Here is a 27,069-nt window from a genome sequence, read left to right as displayed (position 1 = left end):
ACGGCCTCCTTTCTTCCGCTTTGGTCAGACTCACCTGGAATGACCCTGTCTCCAGGTCTCGGTCCCACAATTCAAGACGGATATTGACAGGTCAGAATATCTCCAGAGACGGGATGTAGAGAAGGGCGGAGAGAGACAGCTGGGTATGTTTCACTTGGAGGAAAGAAGGAAGGGCTTCTCTCTTGGCAGGAAGGAAATGTTGGATCCCAAAAGGGTTGGCCGTGGTCAGGATGAGAGGTGGACGGAGAGGAAAGGCATGTCCATGAGACCCCGTGTTGCTACTCCTGGAATGGACTCCTAGGACCCTAGAGCCGGAAGAGACCCCCAAGGGCCACCCCGTCCTGCCCCTGCCATGCAGGAAGGCACAATCAAAGCACTCCCGATAGATAGCCTCTGCAGAGAAGCCTCCAGAGAAGGACACTCCACCACACTCTGAGGCAGCCTAGGCCACTCTCCAACAGCCCTTACTCGTTCTTATTGTGTATCTTTGTATATTAACAGAAGACCTGTAAATAGTTATAAGTAGTGAATAAATCAAGAATAAAACCTCCAAGGACTTTGGATGAAAGTCAGAACTCAAGGGTGTTTATTCAAAGAGACGAACTAGTTTACAAGGCCAGAGGCTGTGAAACTGTGACCAGGACTCTGCAGTGTTTTGGGGGTTGGAATCCACTCCTTGCCTATGAGACAGTCTGTCCCATTGTATAGCTGGAGGAGGCCGTGAGAGGACTGAATTCACCTGCCTGTCTAGCAGGGGTCTTGTGTGTGTGTTTTCCTCTGCTTCTCCTTTCCTTCCATCACTCATTAACACTGACTAGTTGTGCAGGCCTCACCTACACAACAGAAAGCATTTCCTGAAGGTAAGAGCTGTTCAGTAGTGGAGTATGCTCCTATCGGGAGTCCATAAGAGTCTCCTTTGGAGGTTTTTAAGCTGAGATGGTATGACCATCTGTTGGGGGTGCTTTGGTGGTTTATTCCTGCGTGGTCTGAAGATGATTAGCCCCTCAGCACACAACCCAAACTGACTGGGAGGAGGAGGAGGAGATGTGTGTTCTTTCGCCATGAAACCATTGATCCCGTGGGTCGTGGAGTCCAGCCCCATTCTGCTCCAAGCAGCATCACCAACCAGACCATCCTCCGCAGGTCGCTCTCCAGCCCCTTTTTGGGGTCATCCAGAGAGAGGACCCCCCCCCCCATCTCTCTAGGCCCTTGCCTTCTTACCCAAATCAGAGATTCACAGAATAGTATATTTGGAAGAGACCACGAGGGCCATCTAGTCCAACCCCCTTCTGCCAGGCAGGAAAAGCAGAATCCCTTCCAGAATCCCCGCAGGGTTCAATACTGTCTCCCACGCTGTGTAACATCTACATGAAGCCGTTGGGAGAGATCATCTGAAGTTTTGGAGTTCAATGTCATCTGTACGCAGAGGTCTTCCTTGTCAGTCGCAAGGCCAAACAGGGCACAGGGTCACAGCCTGTGTTGGATGGGTTACCTGTCCAAACGTCTCTCCCCTTATGAACCATCTCGGAGTCTAAGACCGTCTGGAGAGGCCCTGCTCTCAATCCCGCCCTCTTCGCTGGCATGATTGGCAGGGATGAGAGACAGGGCCTTCCTTCTCGGTGTGATCGAGATGACCACCCCCCCCCCCAGGACTTTGTAAAAGATAGTTCAAAAGTCAAGACTTTATGTTCTATATTCCATATATTTATAGTAGAAGGTGATTGAGACTTTTTACTGGAGTTTACTGTGGATTATCCCTGCACTCTGAGGCAAGAGATAACAACTTCATGAATTGTAAAATCATGCTGCTAAAACTCCACTTTTATGAATTTCCATATTGGGTTCCCCAGAAGTTATGAACTTCGTATTTATCAAATGTTTTTCAATTGTTTATATCATTCATGATTCCCCCTTATGCAATGTAACTCACTTTTATGAATTCTCCCTTATTTCCATGAAATCTATCTGTCTGCCTATCCCCGGAAAATATGTATTTTTCCCAGGAGGGTTTATATTCCAACTTTATTTTATTTTTCATTTTATTTCATATAATTGCCAAGTCATGAAATCAAACAGGAAATATTTTGAACTCAACCTGAACCCCAGAACCTGTCCCATTTTCTATGACCCAGGCTTCCCTTCCCAAAAACAAAAGGATAATCTGCCACAGCTTAACCCAATCTAATTCAGATTGCATGGACAATATAAGGCTTGAGTCACCAAATTCGGAGTGTTGTCCTAAAGGTGATTCGCCTCCAAGGCAAACATTGTCATATCTCATCCTAAGGAAATTCCAGGACACCTCAGGAAGGCGCCCTGTGGAGCCTGTCAATTATGGCTCATCACCACCCATCACCACTTCCCCCCCTGACACCCCAAGGCATATCTAAAATCTGTATACGTGACAGGAACCCTTGATTGCTGTCATTAATCCCTTTAGAAATCGGGCCGGCAGGAATTAATCCGATCTTTCCTGCCCTGTCACTTCATTGTTCCAATAACTCCCGCCTTCTCCTCCCTGATTGGCTCGAGTGGGGACAAAAAGCAGCTCCCTATTGGGCCAGCAGAGCAAGGCGGGACACGAAAGCCCGCCTCGTTCAACCCTCTAGCCTATCCGCGATCAGATGGGCGGGGGGAGCGGGGCGGGAAATTCAAGGGGCTGTCAGACTGAAACATTGTATAAATATGGCTTTATTTTGATTATATGGTACCCTAGTAGACTGAATGATCACTACTAGAGTCCTTTTCAGCTGAATCGCTCAATAAAGACTCCTTGGCGGATTTTCCTTCAACTTTGGCGGACCTTCTTCATTTCGGCTTCAGGTTGTATTGCGGCTCATATTTTCCTATTGGCTCCGCCAAGGTCCGTTCTCTCAGGACCGGATCGGCTCTCTCCTTAAGGGCCCGATCCCCTAAAACGCGGTCGACAACATCGGTAGTGGAAAGGATGGGAAGAGAAGAGAAAAAGGAAGGAAGGGCAAGAGAAAAGAAGACAAAGGAAGAGAAGGAAGGAAGGGCAAGAGAAAAGAAGGCAAAGGAAAATATGGGAAGAGAAGAGAAAAAGGAAGGAAGGACAAGAGAAAAGAAGGGAAGAGAAGGGAAGGAAGGAAGGACAAGAGAAAAGAAGACAAAGGAATATATGGGAAGAGAAGAGAAAAAGGAAGGACGGACAAGAGAAAAGAAGACAAGGGAAGGGAAGGGAAGGGGAAGAGAAAATAAGGCAAAGGAATATATGGGAGGAGAAGAGAAAAAGGAAGGAAGGGCAAGAGAAAAGAAGACAAAGGAAGAGAAGGGAAGGAAGGGGAAGAGAAAATAAGGCAAAGGAAAATATGGGAAGAGAAGAGAATAAGGAAGGAAGGGCAAGAGAAAAGAAGACAAAGGAAGAGAAGGGAAGGGAGGAAGGGGAAGAGAAAATGAGGCAAATGAAAATTTGGGAAGAGAAGAGAGAAAGGAAGGAAGGACAAGAGAAAAGAAGACAAAGGAAGGGAAGGAAGGGGAAGAGAAAATAAGGCAAAGGAAAATATGGGAAGAGAAGAGAATAAGGAAGGAAGGGCAAGAGAAAAGAAGACAAAGGAAGGGAAGGGAAGGAAGGAAGGGGAAGAGAAAATGAGGCAAAGGAAAATTTGGGAAGAGAAGAGAGAAAGGAAGGAAGGACAAGAGAAAAGAAGACAAAGGAAGGGAAGGAAGGGGAAGAGAAAATAAGGCAAAGGAAAATATGGGAAGAGAAGAGAATAAGGAAGGAAGGGCAAGAGAAAAGAAGACAAAGGAAGGGAAGGGAAGGAAGGAAGGGGAAGAGAAAATGAGGCAAAGGAAAATTTGGGAAGAGAAGAGAGAAAGGAAGGAAGGACAAGAGAAAAGAAGACAAAGGAAGGGAAGGAAGGGGAAGAGAAAATAAGGCAAAGGAAAATATGGGAAGAGAAGAGAGAAAGGAAGGAAGGACAAGAGAAAAGAAGACAAAGGAAGGGAAGGAAGGAAGGAAGGGGAAGAGAAAATAAGGCAAAGGAAAATATGGGAAGAGAAGAGAAAAAGGAAGGAAGGACAAGAGAAAAGAAGACAAAGGAAGGGAAGGAAGGAAGGGGAAGAGAAAATAAGGCAAAGGAAAATATGGGAAGAGAAGAGAATAAGGAAGGAAGGGCAAGAGAAAAGAAGACAAAGGAAGGGAAGGGAAGGAAGGAAGGGGAAGAGAAAATGAGGCAAATGAAAATATGGGAAGAGAAGAGAAAAAGGGAGGAAGGACAAGACAAAAGAAGACAAAGGAAGGGAAGGAAGGAAGGAAGGGCAAGAGAAAAGAAGACAAAAGGAAGGGAAGGGAAGGAAGGAAGGGGAAGAGAAAATAAGGCAAAGGAAAATATGGGAAGAGAAGAGAATAAGGAAGGAAGGGCAAGAGAAAAGAAGACAAAGGAAGGGAAGGAAGGAAGGGGAAGAGAAAATAAGGCAAATGAAAATATGGGAAGAGAAGAGAAAAAGGAAGGAAGGACAAGACAAAAGAAGAAAAAGGAAGGGAAGGAAGGAAGGAAGGGCAAGAGAAAAGAAGACAAAGGAAGGGAAGGAAGGAAGGAAGGGGAAGAGAAAATAAGGCAAAGGAAAATATGGGAAGAGAAGAGAAAAAGGTAGGAAGGACAAGACAAAAGAAGACAAAGGAAGGGAAGGGAAGGAAGGAAGGGGAAGAGAAAATGAGGCAAATGAAAATATGGGAAGAGAAGAGAAAAAGGAAGGAAGGACAAGACAAAAGAAGACAAAGGAAGGGAAGGAAGGAAGGAAGGGCAAGAGAAAAGAAGACAAAGGAAGGGAAGGAAGGAAGGAAGGGGAAGAGAAAATAAGGCAAAGGAAAATATGGGAAGAGAAGAGAAAAAGGTAGGAAGGACAAGACAAAAGAAGACAAAGGAAGGGAAGGAAGGAAGGGGAAGAGAAAATAAGGCAAAGGAAAATATGGGAAGAGAAGAGAATAAGGAAGGAAGGGCAAGAGAAAAGAAGACAAAGGAAGGGGAGGGAAGGAAGGAAGGGGAAGAGAAAATAAGGCAAAGGAAAATATGGGAAGAGAAGAGAAAAAGGAAGGAAGGACAAGACAAAAGAAGACAAAGGAAGGGAAGGAAGGAAGGGCAAGAGAAAAGAAGGCAAAGGAAAATATGGGAAGAGAAGAGAAAAAGGAAGGAAGGACAAGAGAAAAGAAGGGAAGAGAAGGGAAGGAAGGAAGGGGAAGAGAAAATAAGGCAAAGGAAAATATGGGAAGAGAAGAGAATAAGGAAGGAAGGGCAAGAGAAAAGAAGACAAAGGAAGGGGAGGGAAGGAAGGAAGGGGAAGAGAAAATAAGGCAAAGGAAAATATGGGAAGAGAAGAGAAAAAGGAAGGAAGGACAAGACAAAAGAAGACAAAGGAAGGGAAGGAAGGAAGGGCAAGAGAAAAGAAGGCAAAGGAAAATATGGGAAGAGAAGAGAAAAAGGTAGGAAGGACAAGACAAAAGAAGACAAAGGAAGGGAAGGAAGGAAGGGCAAGAGAAAAGAAGGCAAAGGAAAATATGGGAAGAGAAGAGAAAAAGGAAGGAAGGACAAGAGAAAAGAAGGGAAGAGAAGGGAAGGAAGGAAGGGGAAGAGAAAATAAGGCAAAGGAAAATATGGGAAGAGAAGAGAATAAGGAAGGAAGGGCAAGAGAAAAGAAGACAAAGGAAGGGGAGGGAAGGAAGGAAGGGGAAGAGAAAATAAGGCAAAGGAAAATATGGGAAGAGAAGAGAAAAAGGAAGGAAGGGCAAGAGAAAAGAAGACAAAGGAAGAGAAGGAAGGAAGGGCAAGAGAAAAGAAGGCAAAGGAAAATATGGGAAGAGAAGAGAAAAAGGAAGGAAGGACAAGAGAAAAGAAGGGAAGAGAAGGGAAGGAAGGAAGGGGAAGAGAAAAGAAGACAAAGGAATATATGGGAAGAGAAGAGAAAAAGGAAGGAAGGACAAGAGAAAAGAAGACAAGGGAAGGGAAGGGAAGGGGAAGAGAAAATAAGGCAAAGGAATATATGGGAGGAGAAGAGAAAAAGGAAGGAAGGGCAAGAGAAAAGAAGACAAAGGAAGAGAAGGGAAGGAAGGGGAAGAGAAAATAAGGCAAAGGAAAATATGGGAAGAGAAGAGAATAAGGAAGGAAGGGCAAGAGAAAAGAAGACAAAGGAAGGGAAGGAAGGAAGGGGAAGAGAAAATGAGGCAAATGAAAATTTGGGAAGAGAAGAGAGAAAGGAAGGAAGGACAAGAGAAAGAAGACAAAGGAAGGGAAGGAAGGGGAAGAGAAAATAAGGCAAATGAAAATATGGGAAGAGAAGAGAGAAAGGAAGGAAGGACAAGAGAAAAGAAGACAAAGGAAGGGAAGGAAGGAAGGAAGGGGAAGAGAAAATAAGGCAAAGGAAAAGATGGGAAGAGAAGAGAGAAAGGAAGGAAGGACAAGAGAAAAGAAGACAAAGGAAGGGAAGGGAAGGAAGGAAGGGGAAGAGAAAATAAGGCAAAGGAATATATGGGAAGAGAAGAGAAAAAGGAAGGAAGGACAAGAGAAAAGAAGGGAAGGGAAGGTAAAGCAAGGAAAGAAGGAAGGAAGGGCAAGGGAAAAAAGGGCAAAGGGATGGAAGGGAAGAGAAAAAGGGAAGTAAAGAATGGCAAGAGAAAATAATAATAATGATGATGATGATGATGAATCTTTATTTATATCCTGCTTTTCTCCCTCACTGGACCCAAAGAGGCTTACGACATATTAAACTCACATAAACAACAATCAGAGTACATCAATAATATAATATAATAGGATAAACAGATTAATAAAAACAATTATAGTTTGCATTCAAGTTCATAAGGCATCAAATGAGACATATATTGTACTCTACTCCAGTCCATAACATATGATGGGCAAAGGAAGGGAAGGCAAGCGAAGAGCAAGAAAAAGCAAGGAAAGAAGGCAAGAGAAAAGAAGGCAAAGGAAGGGAAGGGAAGAGAAAGAAAAAGGAAGGAAGGGCAAGAGAAAAGAAGGAAAAGGAACGGAAGTGAAGGGAAGAAAAAAGGAAGGAAGGGCAAGAGAAAAGGCAAAGGGGAGAAAAGGGAGGGAAGAGAAAAAGGATGGAAGAGGAAGAGAAAAGGCAGCAAAGGGCAGGATGGGAAGGGAAGAGAAAAAGGAAGGAATGAAGGGCAAGAGAAAAGAAGGCAAAGGAAGGGACAAGAAGACAAGGATAGAAGGAAAGAAGGAAGAAAAGGGAAGGAAGGGCAAGAGAAAAGGCAAAGGGAAGGAAGGGAAGAGAAAAGGAAGGGCAAGAGAAAAGAAGACAAAGGAAGGGAAGGAAGGGAAGAGAAAAGGAAGGGCAAGAAAAAAGAAAGCAAAGGAAGGGAAGGTTAGAAGGCAGACCGTATTTTAGTTCTTGCGAACCACTGGTAGTCCGTGGACCGCTGGTTGAGAGCCACTGTCTGAAAGGGAAGGGGCTAACTCTGGATCCCTCCCATAACGGCCATTTACAATATTCAAGCTGACCAGTCCTGACTAAAGAGGAAAACAGAGGATGTGTCTGTAGGGGCACAACGTTCACAAACTGGACATTTAAACCAAGGTGGAAATGGAGCTGGAAACTAAGACCAGAGGAACAAGTGATGGAATCACATATGGTTTATTTCTTTTCAGACGAGGTGACAAGACTTAACTTAATATTTAACTCTCTGAATGTCAGGATGCAAAAAGATCAGCATTCTCCAAGCTGTTCTCTTCACACCTGACTACAACAAATCGGATAAAGAAGACCATTTGGCTGGGAAGGCTGATTTATGACGGGGTCTGGTCTTCAAACGTGGGAAAGGACAAAAGGAAAGGGAGGTGTGAATGGAGAAGAAGAGACGTGAAGGGAGGAGGGAAGCAACCACCCAATATACTGAGGGGAAAGAGCGGAAGACGGGCAGTAGAAGCTTTGCGGCCATTTTGGCAAGGCGGATTCAATAAAGTTTTCCATGGCTACAAGCTGTGTGAGCCTATCTTTGTCTCCTACACCTTCCAGGGACTGACACTGAAGCAGTGGTCCTCAACCTGTGGGTCCCCGGGTGTTTTGGCCTACAACTCCCAGAAATCCCAGCCAGTTTACCAGCTGTTAGGATTTAGGGGAGTTGAAGGCCAAAACATCTAGGGACCCACAGGTTGAGAACCACTGCTCTGAGGGATTGTCACACAGAGCTTGCTTTCTGCTGCTCCAGAGAACAGGACCTCCAACTTACAGGTTCAAATGACAAGAACGGGACTCCACCAAATCTGACGCAAAACTTCTCAAAGGGTCCTGTTTGAAATCAGACATTTACCCACAATGGCTGTTTTTTAGCCGGTATGTGTTCTCTGGTGCTGGTTAAGAGCTGAACTCTGAGTAAAACATTTTCCACATTCATGGCATTTATATGGCTTCTCTCCTGTGTGGCTTCTTTTGTGCTTCGCCAAGGCTGAACTGTCAGCAAAACATTTCCCACATTCCTGGCATTGGTATGGCTTCTCTCCTGTGTGGAGTCTTTTGTGGCTCATCAAGTTTGAACTGTAAGCAAATCATTTCCCACACTCCTGGCATTGGTATGGCTTCTCTCCTGTGTGGAGTCTTTTGTGCCTCATCAAGTTTGAACTGTCAGCAAAACATTTCCCACACTCCTGGCATTGGTATGGCTTCTCTCCTGTGTGGAGTCTTTTGTGTTTCACCAAGTCTGAATGGGAAACAGAACATTTCCCACACTCCTCACATTTGTATGGCTTCTCCCTGGTGTGGACTCTTTTGTGGATCAACAAGGCTGAACTGTCAGTAAAACATTTCCCACACTCCTGGCATTGGTATGGCTTCTCTCCTGTGTGGAGTCTTTTGTGCCTCATCAAGTTTGAACTGTCAGCAAAACATTTCCCACACTCCTGGCATTGGTATGGCTTCTCTCCTGTGTGGAGTCTTTTGTGGCTCACCAAGGCTGAACTTTCAGCAAAACATTTCCCACACTCCTGGCATTTGTATGGCTTTTCTCCTGTGTGGAGTCTTTTGTGGCTCACCAAGGTTGAACTGTAAGCAAAACATTTCCCACACTCTTGGCACTGGTATGGCTTCTCTCCTGTGTGGAGTCTTTTGTGGCTCACCAAGGTTGAACTGCAAGCAAAACATTTCCCACACTCCTGGCACTGGTATGGCTTCTCTCCTGTGTGGAGTCTTTTGTGCCTCACCAAGGCTGAACTGAAAGCAAAACATTTCCCACACTCCTGGCATTTGTATGGCTTCTCCCTGGTGTGGACTCTTTTGTGGCTCAACAAGGCTGAACTTTCAGCAAAACATTTCCCACACTCCTGACATTGGTGTGGCTTCTCTCCTGTGTGGAGTCTTTTGAGCCTCACCAAGGCTGAACTGGAAGCAAAACACTTCCCACACTCTTGGCATCTGTATTGTTCCTGACCTGTGTGAAATTTCTTGTGTTTCACCACACATTTTGCAGATACTTTCCCTTTAAGATGGCTTTTCCCAACATCAAGTGTCTTGTGAAGGACAAGTGCCACATTTTGGGTAAAACATTGCCCACATACAATGCATTTGTTGGGCCTTTCTCTGGCAGAACCTCCATCTTCTCTGTGGGCTTGCTGGTGTCGATGAAGGCACCCGTTGTGTCCCAAATGCTTCCTGTATTTGGTGCATACATGGCTCTTCTCCCCGTTATCTACTGTGAAGAAGAAGAACATAAAAAATCATTCCTCAGTGTGCGTCATAAAGACTCAAAGGAAGTGGGATAAGGAGTGGATTGAAATGATCCTTAAGACAACATAAACATGGAGGAAAAGAAGATATGCCTGTTGTCCTTTCCCCTCCCCTTGTTCAGTGAAGATGGACCCTGGTTGTCTGCCTGGAGCCTCTAAGAGAGAGATGAGTAACATACGCTCCAGAGGCTCCCTGTTGCTCAGCCCAGCCCGGTTGTTTATTCCGTCTCCTTCTCTCTGGGGAATGGATGCCTTTTCCCTTCACATCCAAATGCTTGCCTTTTTCTCTAGCTTTAGACTTTACCAACTACCACCCATTTCACCATCCTTCCCTCCCTTTTCTTTCTCTCCCCCAATCCCAGTTCTCTCTTCCCATGCTCCCTTAAGGTTGGATTTTTCTGCTCCAACGTAGAAGATCCCATACCTAATTTCAGAGTACAACAGTAGAGTCTCACTTATCCAACATAAACTGGCCAGCAGAACGTTGGCTAAGCAAAAATGTTGGATAATAAGGCGGAATTAAGGGAAAGCCTATTAAATATCAAATTACATTATGATTTTACAAATTAAGCACCATAACATCATGTTTTACAACAAGTTGACAGATAAAGCAGTTCAATACACGGTAACATGATGGAGAAATCACTGTATTTACGAATTTAGCACCAAACATCGCAATGTATTGAAAGCATTGACTACAAACAATACTACTAAAAACTTGACTATAAATATAGAATTGCATAAAACAACACTGTCGGATGTTAAATCCATAAAAAGTTCAGTCTTGTGAAGATTTTTTAAAATCTGTGACCCTTGCCTGCTTTTCCAACGATTGCCATTTCTCCGCTGCCAAGTCTCGCCATCTTTACGGCATCCTTATGTCCATCCCCGGAGCTTCTTCTTGTTGCTTGATGTGTGTCATTGCGGTTTCTAGAGCCCAAACCCTATCCTTGTGTTAGATCCTGAGAGGCCTAACAACTTATTCCATTTCTTCTATCCTTGCCGAGAATAGCTTCCTGCAATAGTTCCTTTTGAGTTCTTCCAAAACGCCCTGATCCATCGGTTGGCATATGACGGTTACATTATGTGGAAGAAACATCGCCTTCATGTCCCCCTCTTGAAGCTCCTCTGCATCAGGGTGCGTCGGGGCATTGTCTAGCAACAAAACCACTTTCCTGGGCAGGTCATTTTCTTTTAAAAATTTATCCATGGAAGGAACAAATTCCTTAGGGCTGGGCTGTAGCACAGCTGGTAAATCACCAGCAGTACTAAGATCTACCAACCGAAAGGTGGCCAGTTCGAAGCCCGGTTGGGGGTGAGCGCTCGACCTCAAGCCCAGCTCACTGTTTACCTAAGCAGTTCGAAAACAGTCTATGAGCTGTAAGTAGAGAAATTAGGTACCATACATTGCGGGGGAGGTATTTTGCGACATCATAAACATCAAGACCAGAAATGTGGTGACGAAGAGGAAGTTGGAAGGAGGAAGTTCTGATGGCTCTTCGTCATAGAGAATGAAGCAACAGCACTCCCTGTGTCTGAATCTGAGCCCAACATCAGCCTCCAAGGCACCAAAAAACTGGACTTCAAGACTACCTACCTCCTTCTGTTTGTCTTATTCTGTTCTGTCCAAACGGTATTGAATGTTTGCCGTGTATGTGTATTGGTGATCTGCCCTCAGTCCCCTTGGGGAGATAGAGCGGAATGTCATGGAGCCAAGTCCCAGGGCTGAATTTCCAAGCACTGGACTTGGCGTCATAACATAAATAACCCTGAAAGCACCTGGCGGGAGAAGATAGAATGAGCCTGGGAACTCAGGGTTGAAAGTATAAACAATTATAATTGGTATAGTGTGTGGGAATAGTAGTAATGTGATCCAGGGGGTGGGGTTTGATGATGATATTTGCGTGTGGTGTTACGTTGCATCAGAGGTGATAAAAATGGGTGTATGTAAACATTAGGTCATTCTCGACTTTTCCAAAGTCATGTATTCTTCAATAAAGATTGGATTTGAGAGCAGCTATCTTTAATCTGCGTTCAGACTGGTCCTTTGAAGTGAGCCTGACATTTAAGTCGAGAATCCCGTTCTCACCCTCCTGCGGATTCGCAGTGAAGTGATAATGAGTGGAGAAGGAGATCAAAGCCCAAATGGAGCAGGGAGGCCTTTGCCAGGGGCCCGGCCGTTGGGAGAAGAGACGCTGCAAGCCATAGCTTCCTCTACGGGGTACCCCAGGCCGAACGGCGTGACCCAGAGGATTCCCAGAGGGGGAAGAGGCGTTTCGGCGGCTGCAGAAACCAGTTGGGGATCTGGAGGAAGCATGCCGGAGACCGTGGCCCTGCGGTTATCCATCCTGGAAACTAATTTATCCAGGCTGTCGGAAACCGTGGGGAGGTTGGTGCCACTATTGGAAGAGAATCTCCAAAAAGAGCCCATCCGATATGGCGCCGAGAGAGAGCCAAGTAAAGAAGGAGATTGGAGCCAGAGGGGCCAGCGCGCCTCAACGCAGAGTCCCGTGGTGGCGAGGGGCGAGGGAGATGAGGAATACTGGCAGGAGCTGGAGTTCCGAGACAGAATGGCACGCGAAGTGGAGCGCCAGCGAGCTCTGGGAACTCTGAGGCCGCCAACTCCAACAGAACTTCCAACCCCCCGAATGGGCGTCGGGGTGGAAAGACCACTGGGGCCAGGGATCGGGTCCAGTGGATTAGCAGACGAAGGCGGAGAGGAGCCGGAGATCCAGGAAGAGGAGGAGGATGTGCCGTACGACGAGGAAAGGCGAGGTGCGGGGACTACAGCGAGGCCCGCATTCGGATGGGTGGAAGGGCCGACAGCGGCGGCAGAATTTCGGGAGCCGCGCAGAACGACCACCGGAGTGGGGCGCGGCGTGTTCAAAGGGGCCGTCCAAGGAAACCCGATGCAACCCTTCCCCATGCCTCCCAGACAGCATCAACGGGCCGCAGAATGGATGCAAAGGAGGGAAGATCTCAAACTAGAATACGGAGGGGAATCATCTGAATTGAACTATTTTCTCATTAGCATCAGAGGATACATGGAAGACAATGCACACACATTCCCCTCCGAAGCAAGCATGGTTTGAGCCATCGGCAACACACTAAAGAGAGGAGCTGCCAGCTGGTATGTGCAACTACATGCCAGACGCGACCCATGCCTGAGGTCAGTGCCCCGCTTCCTCGCCGCACTGGAAAACCGGTTCAGAGACCGGCTAGAGCAATTGAGGGCTCGAGACCAGCTTAAAGGAATAAAGCAGAGGGACAAAACGGTGCTCGAGTACGCAGAGGAATTCCTCCATCTCGCGGAAAGGGTACCAGAGTGGTCTGAAGTGACCAAAGTGGAGATATTTAAAGAGGGACTACGCCCCGAGGTTTTTAGCTGGGCAGCGCATAGAGATGACCCCGAAACACTCCAGGGCTGGATCCAACTAGCGGGGCGCGTTGAATCCACCCTGGCCCAAGTAAAGCGCTTCAGGGGCAGCGGCGGCCAGCAAAGACCGGTGGCGAGAGGTCGAGGAGAAACGAGGAAGCAGGAAAGGCCCGGAGGGAGGCCGGGGATCCCCTTCAGAGGAGATGACAACAAACCCAAACCGGGATGCTTTGTATGTGGGAAGACGGGCCATCGAGCAGCAGAATGTTGGGCCCGGAAGGGGGAGCCGCCAAAACCCTCAAAGCCCAAGCCAGCAACCGGGAGGCGTGTGGAGGAGGAGGTGCAAGCCCCAGAATCTTCGGAAAGGCTGGTGAGTCGAGACAAACGCATGCTAGTAGTGCCAATCTGCCTATCGGGGCTAGAGAATCGGGCCACCTGCAGGGCATTCGTGGATTGTGGTTGTTCTAGGAACATTATAACTCCGGAACTAGCAGGAGCGCTGAAATGCCAGCAGATGTTGCTTGACTCCCCAATTGCATTTTCGCAGCTAGATGGATCAGTTGCTGCTGGGGAAGTATCTACAAAAGAAATACGGGGGGTCCCATGTAAAATAGGCAAATGGGAAGGAAGAATATCCTTTGTGATAGCCCCTATTGCCACATACCACGTAATATTAGGGATACCATGGCTCGAACAGGCAAATCCTGAAGTAGATTGGAGAGGAAAGAGCCTAGCATTTAAAGAACAACAGACGCAATGGGAGATAAGCAAAATTGCAGGAGAGGAGGACGAGGGAGATGAAGCAGGTGAAATAGACCCACAGCTATTGCCACCTGAATACAGAGACTTTGTGGATGTTTTCAATCAGAAAGAGGCAAGTAAATTACCTCCCAAGAGGAATATAGAAGTAGAAATTGAAATAACCCCAGGAGCAAACTTACCAAAACCAAAAGTGTATCCCATGTCTGTTCAGGAGAAGGAGGAATTGAGGAAATATATTGATAAGAACCTGGCGCGAGGCTTCATTAAGCCATCCAATTCTCCTCTCGGAGCCCCAGTGTTATTTAGGAGAAAGAAAGACAACTCCCTAAGATTGTGCATTGATTATCGAAATTTAAATGCAATTACTAAGGACAATAAATACCCTATGCCCTTAGTAAAGGATTTAATTACCGTATTGAAGAAAGGGAGCATATTTACTAAACTTGATTTAATTGAAGCATATCATAAATTAAGAATCAAACCTGAGGATACTTGGAAAACTGCATTTTCCTGCGCATTCGGCCATTTTGAATATAAAATTTTGCCATTTGGATTAAAAAATGGCGGCAGTTGCTTTATGCAGCTTATAAATGAAATACTACACCCATTGTTGTACCGAGGGGTATTCATATTTCTTGATGATATCTTGATCGTGAGCGAAGATAAAGAAAAGCACGTGGAATTGGTCCGGGAAGTTTTGCAGAGACTAAAGGAAGCACACAAAAAGTATAAAACGTTCGCAGACAGAAAAAGGGTGGAAGGCGATAAATTGGGGAAAGGAGATCTAGTGTGGTTAAGTACCCAAAACATCAAATTGGGGCTACCTTCGAGAAAATTGGGCCCCAAATATATTGGACCATTCAGAATACAGGGTGTTATCAATGAAGTAACCTTCCAGTTGGCATTGCCAAAAAGTTTAGGGAAAATACACCCAGTATTCCATCGCAGCTTACTGAAAAAGTATATGGGGACTTTGGACAAAATGGACACATAGAGTTATTGTTTGATTTATTTCAGGATTGTGATGAAAGAAGAACCGAAGAGGAGGACGAAGAAAACGAGGGCGCTATGTCATGGAGCCAAGTCCCAGGGCTGAATTTCCAAGCACTGGACTTGGCGTCATAACATAAATAACCCTGAAAGCACCTGGCGGGAGAAGATAGAATGAGCCTGGGAACTCAGGGTTGAAAGTATAAACAATTATAATTGGTATAGTGTGTGGGAATAGTAGTAATGTGATCCAGGGGGTGGGGTTTGATGATGATATTTGCGTGTGGTGTTACGTTGCATCAGAGGTGATAAAAATGGGTGTATGTAAACATTAGGTCATTCTCGACTTTTCCAAAGTCATGTATTCTTCAATAAAGATTGGATTTGAGAGCAGCTATCTTTAATCTGCGTTCAGACTGGTCCTTTGAAGTGAGCCTGACAGCGGAATATAAATAACGTGTAATAATAATAATAATAATAATAATAATAATAATAATAATAATAATAATAGCAGCCCTGGCAGAATATGTAAAGCAAAGTGAAGAACCTGCTTTGATTGAAGTCAAAAATCAGAAACTCCTCAAAGCACAGCAGACAAAAAACCAGTACAAGAAAACCACACTTCAAACTAGAGCTGACAACTGGCACAACAAAACATTTCATGGAAAGTTCCTTGACAAAATTGAAGGAAAAGCTGATAAGGAGAAGACCTGGCTCTGGCTCACAAATGGGACCCTGAAGAAGGAGACAGAAGGCCTGATCCTTGCAGCCCAGGAGCAAGCCATCAGAACAAATGCAATCAAGGCCAAGATCGAAAAATCAGCTGATGACCCAAAATGCAGACTGTGCAAGGAAACAGATGAAACCATTGATCATATCCTCAGCTGCTGTAAAAAAATTGCACAGACAGACTACAAACAGAGGCACAACTATGTGGCCCAAATGATTCATTGGAACTTATGCCTCAAGTACCACCTCCCAGCAGCAAAGAACTGGTGGGATCACAAACCTGCAAAAGTATTGGAAAATGAGCACGCAAAGATACTGTGGGACTTCCGAATCCAGACTGACAAAGTTCTGGAACACAACACACCAGACATCACAGTTGTGGAAAAGAACAAGGTTTGGATCATTGATGTTGCCATCCCAGGTGACAGTCGCATTGATGAAAAACAACAGGAAAAACTCAGCCGCTATCAGGACCTCAAGATTGAACTTCAAAGACTCTGGCAGAAACCAGTGCAGGTGGTCCCGGTGGTGATGGGCACACTGGGTGCCGTGCCAAAAGATCTCAGCCGGCATTTGGAAACAATAGACATTGACAAAATCACGATCTGCCAACTGCAAAAAGCCACCCTGCTGGGATCTGCACGCATCATCCGAAAATACATCACACAGTCCTAGACACTTGGGAAGTGTTCGACTTGTGATTTTGTGAAACGAAACCCAGCATATCTATCTTGTTTGCTGTGTCATACAACGTCGTTGTGTCAATAATGATAATAGTTTTTGAACATTTCACTGGTCATCAACAAACTTTTTTGATTGTAGTATTTAACAGGAAGAGCATTTTTTGAAACTGTTTTAAAGGCTCTTGGATTTTTGGGCTTCCCAATCATTGCAAGGTCCATTTTGTGGTTTGCTGTAGCACTGCTGCATGCTAACATTGTCAGCCTTTCTTTGCTGTGCTTTTAGCCAGGGGCTGCTGCTTCAGTTCTGGCTGCAAGACTCCTGCTCGGTAAAATTTTGCAATTGAGGCCGGTCTTGTCACAATTAAACATCTGATCACCCGTTAGGCTTTCAGTTTCAACAAAGTCTTGAATTTTTTTCCCCTTGAATTTCTTTCTTGAATGCCTCTATTTCTTGAAAATTTGATGACAGCTTCTCACCACAAACACTTAACTGATGGATTCCATAACGTTTCTTCCACCTGTCGAGCCAATGCTTGCTGTAAAATCTGATTCCCCTTCATTAAATTCTTTTTGAAAACGCAATACCTTTTGCTGTAAAATAGGCCCTGAAATACACACACCTTTGTCTCTCAGCTGCGTAAACCAAACATACAAAGCTTCAATAACTTTTTCATAGTCACATTTTTCATTGTTTTCCTCTCTTTCAGCACACCATCGGTAACTTTGGAGAACACAATTTTTCTATCTGCAATCGATTCCATTTCCATTCTCCTCCTGCTACCCGTTCGACACCATAGTTGTTGGCTACCTTCTGCCTTGTCTCTCCTTTGTCCAGGTTTCTGCTCCATGGATCCAACGACCTTCTTTCTCTTTGTCGCCATACTCACGCAGAAGAAAGCACATGCACAGATCAGTGGCCCTCCTGGCAGGTGTCTGGTGCACAGAGAGACCCACTGTATGTTGCTGCCGAGAGAAACAGCCGTGGATCCCGGTGGGAGACAGACTGCGCCGGATGATACAGATACACTTCTCCCATCAACTGCCAAATGGGACTCTTACACTTTATGGAAGTTGGCTGTAAATATGAGTTCCAAAGGGATAGATTTGCCTGACAAAGCTGTGAACGTGCAAAACCGTGACAGTAAAGAAAAGGTGGAGAACAATGATGAAGGCAGAGAAGGGAACAAAAAAGGGATGTCTGTAGGACTCGGCCAGATAGAGTGGCATCCACGTAACATCCCACGTGAGAGAGAAGAGACGGCCTCCACACCATCCCAGTTTGGGAGGAAGGACAAGACTGGACCAGAGGTAAGAGCTGCTGATCCATCTGTTGTGATTCAACCCCACGCTGCTCAAGTCTGCAGTCCCCAATGAGGAACAGGGAGCTAGTTTCAGAAGAGGCTGAGGGAATCCCTCCCCCTTGTCTCCTGATTGACAGTTGGGATGTATCTATTTGTTCTCTTCTTTCTCTTTCTTTCTCTCATTTCTTTTTCTCATTCTGATTGGTTTTGTAGAATGGTGCAAGATTTCTGACTTTTATATCTCCGTGTGTGCTGTGTGCATTGAGACCTCTCTCTGCTTGTGTCTCAGGAGATGTAGGGCGTGGAATTTTTCCCTCCCTTTTAAACCCGAGAAGAGATGGAAACAGAGAGTAGCTCAGACCCAGTCATTGACTATTAAGAAATGTAGTTAGTGTTTTTTGTAAACACTGGGCTGTATGGCCATGTTTTCTGGGCTCTATGGCCATGTTTCAGAAGTATTCTCTCCTGATGTTTGCCTGCATCTATGGCAGGCATCCTCAGAGGTTGTCAGGTATATGGGAAAAACAGATCTATAAACCTCACTAGCCTAGTTTCCAGTATACCTCCCACCTCTCAGGATACCTGCCATAAATACGGGCGAAACGTTAGGAGAGAGGGGGAACCAGGAAGACAGTTCCATCTTGTCTACTGTGCCATCAGTTGGAGGCCCAACTGATGCTCTGGGGCCCTCCCCCTAGTAACATGCTATGCTAATAATATAATATTTATTACATATATATAGTGTATATAATGTACAATATAAAATACAGTAATATATAATATATTTGAGAGAGTGGGAATATGCTTTGACTCCAGTTATGGTAATCTTCCCACTTGAGTCTGAATTGGCACTAATGTTATATTATTATTGTTGTTGTTGTTGTTACTCTTATGTCACATATTTCTGACATAAGCCCTGCCTTACAGACCCTCAGTGACTGTGACGATTTAGGCTAATACTGCCTTTTGAAACAGAAATCCCCATCAGTGAGGGAGCCTTACCGAGAGAGTCCACAATCCCATTCATCTCCTCCATGACCTGCTTGTGCAAGGCTTTCTGGTCCGGATTCAGGAGAACCCACTCCTCCAGGGAGAAATCCACAGCCACGTCCTCAAAGGCGATTGGGCCCTGGCGGAAGAAGAAAAGATTCCCTTCTCACATGGGAGCGATCAAGAAAAAGAATAACAAGAAATTCTTTAAAGTAGATTTACATTCCTGTTGGTTGTTTGAAAGGGAAAGGGCCAAGGCCTCCATGCCACAGTTGTAAGCTTTCTAGAGATGACGGGTTGGTCAGTCAGAACCATTTCTCAATTGATACGTAGAATCAGAAATGGAATCTGAGCATGTTCCAGCCTTTATTGTGGTGCCCAGAACTGGACACAGTGTTGTTCCAGATGAGGTCTCCCCAAAGCAGAAAGAAGGACACAATATTCCTTAGGATGGAGCCCAAAATCCCATTGTCTTTTCATCTGCTGCCTCACATTGTTGGCTCATGTTCCACTTGTAGTCCTCTAACACTCCAAGATCCCATCATATGAATGACTGTCAAGCCAGGTGTCGCCCACCCTGTACCTGTGCATGGCATTTCTCTCCTGCCTAAGTGTACTACTCTACATATATTCTTGTTGACATTAAGTGGGTTAGTTTTGGCCCAGCTCTCCACCATGTTAAGGCCAGAATTTTGAATTCTGATCCTATCTTCTAGACTGTCAGCTATACCTGCTAATTTGGTGTCATCTGAAAACCTGATACGCATGTTGAGCAGTACTGGGCCCAGGACAGAACCCTGCGACACTCCACCCTTTGTCGCTCAAACCACTACAAATCCACCGAACAGGAGTATTATGCAGCCCACCTTTTACTAGTTGTTTGTGAAACCATGGGAGGCCTTTCCAGAGGTCTTACTGAAAGCAAGATGTGCTACATCCACTGCATTTCCTTCCTCTACCAAGCTTGTAGCTCTACTGAAAAGTACATTAGTCTGGCATGACTTGTTTTGGAGAAACTCATCTTGTCCTTCAGTGATTACAGCACTTTTCCCAAGTGATTCCAGACGGCCTTCTTCATGATCTGCTCCAACATTTTTCCTGTTATTTAGGTCAAGATAACGGGTGACTTCAATGCAAGGGTAGGATCTAGTTGAATAAATGTGTTGAGAGAAGAGGACCTGGATGAAGATCCCTTCAACTCTCTCCTGACACCAGAAGCCCGACACTCTAAGGACCAAGCGTGAAACCAAGCCGGAAAGTGCCTGAGCAAAATGGCCACGCAGCTCAACCTGTCCCGGCTAAATGGACTTACTCAGTTTCCTGACTCTGGAGAATATACATTGATCTCACCAAGGGGCTCTAGTGTCATAGACTATCTTCTGACTTCTCCCTCCATAGCTAGTGACATTGATTCATTTGCTATAGACAATTCCTTGCTTAGTGATCATCTATCTCCCACTTCTCCTGGTTTTGGAGAGAAGCAGCACTTCCCCACCTGGACAAGCCTACCCACAATACACCAGGCTGAAGCGGAACGTTAAGCCAAAGGGGTGTGCCTGGATATCTTGAACTCTTAGGAAGTGTTGTCCATAGAAACTATGATCATTGAAATCCCAGATTTCGAGGAGGCATCACCGGGTTTGAATCCCTTATAAAACCTATCTTTTAAAAACTATACGATTGGCAAAGAATGCCGAGGCAACCCAGGGTCAGATCCAAAAATTGGTTCGATAAAGAGTGCATAATAGCAAACAAACAGATCCGCTCCCTCTATAACTATTATCGATCCACATCAAACGATCTCCTCCTTATAAACATTCGGGAGTCTAAACAGCTGCTCCAACTGCTTATGGGACAAGTCAAGATAACTGGATGGTCATTGTTAGGGGACCTCTTTTTGGTCCATTCTTGGAGACAGAGACAACTTTTACCTCCTCCAGCCTGCTGGGACTTCTCCTGTTCCCAAAAATGAACAAAGAGGATTGACAGTGGTTCTGGGATTACTGCTGTTAGTTCAATACCCTTGGCTGTAGTTCACCTGGCCCTGGAGACTGGGATTCATTGAATGTGGCCAGGTATTCCTGGATCACTTCTTTACCCATTTTGGGTTGCATTTCCCCAGTTGCTCCATCTTGCTCAGGTAGAATACCCATTTCCTTTTGGGAGATCATGTTCTAACTCTTGCCTATCCCCGGTTAGCATTCCACCACCTTCTCCAGGCACAGACCCTACTCTTGGCACATTTTTTCATCTGACCTCATTTTCTGAGTTAGACTTTTTCCCTACTTATGCTGATTACTTGTTTACATTCCTTGGTGATCCCCCCCCCCCTTTCCATTTCCTGTACATGTCCCTTTTCAATCATAGCTCCGTTGAAATTTCTTTGAACATCGATTCTGGTTTCTTTAGTTCTCTCTTCATTTTTTCCCTCCTTGTTGGCACGGTTTGCAATTGTACCTTCCGTATTTCACTTCTAAGGAAACGCATTCCATCTTGTCTGTTTCAACAGATATTTGGCCATTAATCCTGGAACCAAAGGCACCCCGGCAGGCCCAGTCCTCCTCTCCCAGGAATCCTTCTGCTTACCTGACTCAGTCCCACTCCATCGCAAAGGGGGAGAAACGGCTGAGGATTCGGCCACAGCATCATTCCAGACCCTGGAGAGAAAGCAAGGGGTGGAAAGCTGGTCACATAAACAGGCCTCAGAGGTGACCATTGCAGTCCTATAAAGAAACCGATGAGTTAGGGTTTAGGACTTTATCTCGCAAGCAGTGCTGTGAGGATGTTCGAATGAAACTAGTATTGGTCTTGGTGGTTCAACTGACTAAAGTGATTCTTTGCCGTCTGTTTGTCTTCCAGCTCAGTTTCAGGGCTCGGCTCAGCTTAGGGTCCCACCTGGGAAGACACTGAAGGCTGCGTTTTCAGTCCTATTGCAAGAAAGAAAACTGCAAATCAAACTGAAGTTACACCTCTAGCAACTGAATGCGTACATATAACAATAACAATAATAATGATAATAATAATAATAATTTTATTTCTTACTCGCCTCTCCTTGCAGTTCGAGGGAGGTTACAACATAATTTTAAAAACACAAACATTGTCAAAATTCAACAAAGATATATATATAACTATAAAAGATCTACATTAAAACTGCCTTTCTATAAAATACATATTAAGTCCATAAAACATCACACAAAGGACATGAGTTTAAGATATATACCCATCTCAAGGCCAAATGATCCGGCATGTTCACCTTCTGAAGCTCAAACTGTGGGTGTACAATCATCCCCCCAAAGCGGGATTTCCACTGGCACAAAACCCCAAAACTCCCAGAAGAGTTCCTTCTCACCCTGCAAGGCGGCAGCCCCGTCTCCTTCCCGCTTCAGCTCCTTCTGCCTGAGACTCTGGGTGGTGTCTGGTGGAGATTCCTCTGGTGCAGGGACTTCCATGGAGTTATTGTTATGGGCCTGGAAGAGCACAGAGCATTCCAGAAGGAGTTTGGGAAAAGTTCAGAAATATCACAGACCTATAGACCTTTCTTGAAAGAATAACTCTGAGATGGGAACCTAGTTTGGAACCAATGCCCCCCTCCCCCTCCCATCATTGTCTATGTTCTATCTTGAGCAGAGCATCAACCAAGCTGACGGTAGAGATGGAGGGGCAGAGCAGGTGGGGAGAGAGGCCGAGGGAGCAGGGCCTTGCTTATCCCCCACATCGGTCCCATCTTGGAAGAAAGGCAGGATGTATGTTTAACCTGTCCATCAGTCCCCAGGTTAGTGAAACCCAGAGGGAATGCTCTCACCTGTCCTTCCTGCTCCTTGTCCTCGGCCCGACTCAGGAGGAAGCCTTCCGCCAGGGCCACCGCCTGGGAACAGGTCTCTGCCCCACACTCTCGGACCCAGCTCCCCATCTCTGGGGGCAGGATGCTCAGAAACTGCTCCAGGGTCACCAGGTCCAGCACCTCGGCCTTGGTGTGCTGCTCTGGCTTCAGCCACTGGCGGCACAGATCGTGGAGACGACTGCAAACCCCTCTGGGTCCTTCACCCTCTTGGTAGGAGGACTGCCTGAAGCGCTGGCGCTGTGTGTCCGAGCTGTCAAGGTCCACACTCAGGGACTCATGTCTGGTTCTTTCCCAGGATTCCCCACTGCCCCCAGGTCCTGCTTCAGGTCCACGTGAGTTGGGTCTCTCCATGTTGGAACCACTCTGGTGAAGAACCCAACAGTATCCAAGATGCTTTTCCTTCCTCTTCTTTCTTTCAAGGGAAGGAAATCCCTCCACAGGCTCTACTCCGAAATTCTCAGCCAAAAATCACATTTCCTCTGTGAAAGAAAGGCAGAAAGGTTGTGGGACCAGGCTTTTGAGCAATAGTAGCAGCAGAAATGACAACTATATGATCCAAGGTATAATGACAGACCGCGTTTGGACTTGAAATGTATATTTATAAAGGTTTGAATGTAATTTAATTTAAATGGAATTTTGAAATGTGATTGTAGTTGTTTGATATATGTGTTTCATATTGTAAGCAGAACCAACTGCTACAGACAAAAAACAAGCCAGCTGGGAAGCTGCATCAATTTCCTCTGAAAGATTTTACAATTGATGAAGAAATTAAAAAACCTATGATTCAGTGGGTGAAAAGTCTAGGCTGAGCAATAAGTCCACGAGAATGGGAAGAGCTCTGGTAAAAATGACTAAAATTTATAAGGAGTCACACAATTAAATAAAATTTCAACAAAGTGATACATAGATGGTACATAACTCCAGAAAAACTCTTTAATACACACACACACACATATGATATGTTGGGACTAACGAATTCTGAATAAAAATCCACACAGACATGGAAACTATTCTAGAGTACAAAATCCCATTAAAACCATAACTTTTTCTACTGGGAAACATCAAGAAAGACTCTTTCTTTATATGACAACAGAAGCAAGAACTGAATACGCAAAACTATGGAAACAACAAGACATGCCAACACCAGAAAACTGGATGACAAAAGGTTTTGAAATGGCCAAATAGGACAAACTAACTTTAGCTGTACAACAAACAAATACACAGAAACTTCCAAGAAGAATGGAAGCCATTCATTGAATTCACAAAGCAAAGGAAGATGGCCACAACAGGATCTGTTGACTAAAATATTATTAATAGTATACAGTTACATTTTGTACTATTTCTGAACTCTTTATTCAAGAGACTTTGAATAATTGACCTATCAGCACTCTTTGATTAGAACACAAAAGGTTGCGAGCCTTGTTAATTAGGTATTTTAGAGCGACAACATATATATTAATACATATTTGTGTAGTGTTTAAATAAAAGAAGATAACAATGCAACATAGTGAATTCTTACCCACACAATCCTAATTTACTAACTAATGGAATTGATATTTTAGATCTATATGGCAGTCGTTATGATATGAAATACATGCAAAGAACTGGAAAAGAAGGCGGGAAGGAGAGTGGATAGCGTGGGAAGGCAAAGTCCTGAGGACAAGAGTGCATTTGTTTCTGTCACAGAGGACATTTGGATCTTCCAAAACTTTAGACACTGTCTATAATACTAGGGCTTGGGTTAAAGAGATAAAGAGCTATAACAAAGACAAGGCTTCTCTTCCCCCCTCCACCCCCTTCCTTTTCCTCATGATACAGAAGACATTGATATAGTTCTTTTAAAAAATATAGACACCCCTTGTTATACAGCAGACGCATAATATTCAATATTCAAAACAATTCTATAATACATTTTTGCATCCACTGTTATTTTCACCTATATATATATATATTATCCCATACCACCGTGTGTCCCCCCCCCCCCCCCCCCAAAGCAATTTCTTTGATACCTCATCTGTCCCAAATTTCGTTTCCTCTTGTGGAGGTCATTCTCCATCCCTCCATCTCAGGCCAGGAAGGAAGGAGTGAGAGATGGAGGCGGGACACACAAATAAAGTTGTTGCTGAGGTGTTCCTGCGAGTATCTTTGTAGATCTTAGGAAACTATTTCTTGATTTAAGGCATTGACATGCTGGCTGATATCCAAACAGGGGATGGGCCAGAGATGTCACTGCCTTGGTCCTTTCATTACAGGCTGCTACTTCCCCACAGATGTCAGATGGTGCCATAATAATCATAATAATAATAATAAATACCATTTCATTTCTAGACTGCCCTCTCTCCCCAGAGGGACTCAACAGTATCATTTCTCCAGTGGTGTGGGGCGCAGACATCCTGTGAGGGTGCGGCATGTCTCATGAAGAGCCACGTCCACTGTTTGAACGTGGTGAGATGTCTTCCCCACTGGGCCTGTGAATTCAGCAGCAGAGGAGCCAAGCGCCTGTCTTTCCAGGGCCTGGTTGGGATCCCCAGGTTGTGCCAGTCAGCTTTTGTACCATGTGATTTCTACCACCCACTTTTGGCTTGAGAGTCAAGCAGGGCTTCTTGTTGATTGCTGTCTTGTATATTGTTCCTGTTTTGTATGGGATCTTTCTGTGAGCCACGCCGAGTCCCCTCTGGGGGAGATGGTGGCAGGATACAAATCTTGTTGTTGTTGTTGTTGTTGTTGTTGTTCTCCCTTTGTCTGCATGTCCCTCTGTTGTGAATGTCCATGCCAGCTGATCCCTGGGGGCCCCTCCCTTTCCGAGCGCCCTTCCTTCCTTCCTTCCTTCCTTCTCTTGGTCTGTTGACCTCCCTTCCCCAGTCCCTTGCTCTCTCTCTCTCTCTCTCTCTCTCTCTCTCTCTCTCTCTCTCTCTCTCTCTCTCTCTCTCTCTCTCTCTCTCTCTCTCTCTCTCTCTCCGCAGTCTTGAGGTGGAGGTGAAGGTGAGGCCTGCGGGGCCTGAGGGGAGGCCTTCTGGGAGTTGGAGTCCAAAACCCCGCCCCGGAGGGAGGCCCGGAGCTTGCCCAGGCCTGGCTGAGAGAGAGAGAGAGAGAGAGAGAGAGAGCGGTGGTGGCCTGTGTTCCCAGGGAGAGAACGAGAGAGGAAGGCCCGCCTGGGAGTGGGCCAGGCCCGGGCCCTCCTCGGCCTCCCCTCCCTCCCTCCCTCCCTCCCTCCCTCCCTCCCTTGGGCCTTGGCTCCTCTTGGGCCCTCGGGAGGAGGCCTGGCCACGAGACTCACCAGGACTGACGAGGCGGAGGACGAGGCCGCAGGCTCGGGCTCGGAGAGAAGGAAGGAAGGAAGGAAGGAAGGAAGGAAGGAAGGAAGGAAGGAAGGAAGGAAGAAGGCAGGCCCCGCCCCTCCCCGCCCCTCCCCCCTCGCTCCCGGCTCAGGCCTCGGCCTTCCCAACGGTCACTCAGCCCGTCACATGACCCGCGGGCGGGAAGGCCAGGGCGAGGCTGCCCGGAGACTGGTGACGCGGAGAGACCAGGCCGATCCCCATTGGCCCATTTCTGGAAGGACCCTTCACGGCCCAAGGGCGAGGGGAGGGGAGGGGGCGTTCCTGCCCGGAGACCGATGACGCGCGAGAGGAAGGCGGGTTCCCATTGGCGGACCGTGAAGCGAAGGGGGGAAGGCGGGGGGGGGGGGGGAGAAGCGCCTAGTTCCCTCAGGCGAAGCCCCGCCTTCCGCCCTTTCCTGTGAGCGCCCTTCGAGGAAGAGGGAGGAGGAGGAGGAGGAGGAGGAGGAGGAGGAGGAGGAGGAGGAGGAGGAGGAGGAGGAGGAGGAGGAGGAGGAGGAGGAGGCCTTTCGGGAGAGAGAGAGAGAGAGAGAGGAGCAGGTCAGGGGCAGCTGGGTGAGGGTTCGGGGTCCCTGCTGACGGGCCTCCCTTCCCCGTCCGGCCTTGGTCTGTCTGTCTGTCCCGGGGAGGCTGCGGCCTGCTCGGCCCTCCAGGCCCTCTGCGCATGCGCCTTCCAAAACGGGGCAGCCAGGTTGCTGACACCCCCCCCCCCCTGCACTGACTGACAGCCTGTCACTGGGCACAAGTCAAAGGGCTGGTGATGGCCTTTCAAGCCCTGGATGGTTCAGGTCCAGACTGTTTGGCTGATCCCATCTCATGGGCTACGCTTTTGGGATGTTGTGTTTTAGAGGCACTGATGTATTAATTCCTTGGGATTGGAATGCATTTGATTGTATATTGTTGGGATTGGTCCCCAGAGAAACCACCCCAAGTCCCCTCGCAGAGATGGCGCGGGATACAAAAATAAAGTTGTTGTTATTATTATTATTTGAAACATAACAAGATGAGTCCACAGCAGACACTCTGCTGGCTGTCTTGGATCACACCTCGGACACTTCCCCAATGTCTAGGACTGTGTGATGTATCGGCGAGTAATGCGTGCCTCTCCCAATAAGGTGGCCTTCTGCAGCTGGCAGAGGGTAATTTTGTCAGCGCCGATTGTGTTTAAGTGCAGGCCAAGGTTTTTAGCCACTGCACCCACTGGGACCACCTTGACTGGCTTGTGCCAGAGTCCTTGTAATTCGATCTTTAAATTATCATGTCAGCTTTTCTAGTTGTTTCTCCTCAATCCTGCTGTCACCTGGGATGACAATATTGACAGTCCATACTTTTTTTTAACACGATCGTGAGGTCAGGGGTCTTGT

The 27,069-nt window shown here is 46.2% G+C and overlaps 2 protein-coding genes and 1 pseudogene across 2 annotated transcripts in view; all 3 read right to left on the bottom strand.

Annotated features, from left to right (window-relative positions):
* Positions 1-27,069, bottom strand: part of LOC107983763 (zinc finger protein 239-like) — a 284,070-nt gene that overhangs the window by 108,835 nt on the left and 148,166 nt on the right. The gene's annotated exons all lie outside the window — the stretch shown is intronic.
* LOC100556090 (zinc finger protein 501-like) lies at positions 6,642-10,558 on the bottom strand (annotated as a pseudogene).
* Positions 21,541-25,950, bottom strand: LOC134296956 (zinc finger protein 24-like). Its single transcript, XM_062973163.1, has 3 exons — positions 24,685-25,950; positions 22,332-22,849; positions 21,541-21,996 (listed from the first exon to the last, which is right to left on the bottom strand). Exons 2-3 carry the CDS (start codon positions 22,719-22,721, stop codon positions 21,793-21,795), a joined length of 594 nt encoding a protein of 197 aa, XP_062829233.1. The 5' UTR covers positions 22,722-22,849; positions 24,685-25,950; the 3' UTR covers positions 21,541-21,792.

The sequence above is a fragment of the Anolis carolinensis genome, chromosome 2 (assembly GCF_035594765.1).
Source record: "Anolis carolinensis isolate JA03-04 chromosome 2, rAnoCar3.1.pri, whole genome shotgun sequence".
NCBI lineage: Eukaryota > Metazoa > Chordata > Lepidosauria > Squamata > Dactyloidae > Anolis > Anolis carolinensis.
The sequence above is the reverse complement of the archived record's forward strand: the minus strand, read 5'-3'. Positions and strand labels throughout refer to the sequence as shown.

What these genes read in the sequence shown, in the direction of transcription:
- LOC134296956 (XM_062973163.1), bottom strand. Translation starts at nt 22,721, where the DNA reads ATGGAGAGACCCAACTCACGTGGACCTGAAGCAGGACCTGGGGGCAGT. An exon ending in ACAAGGAGCAGGAAGGACAG is followed by an intron (nt 21,997 to 22,331) that starts GTGAGAGCATTC and finishes GTGCTCTTCCAG; the next exon opens with GCCCATAACAATAACTCCAT.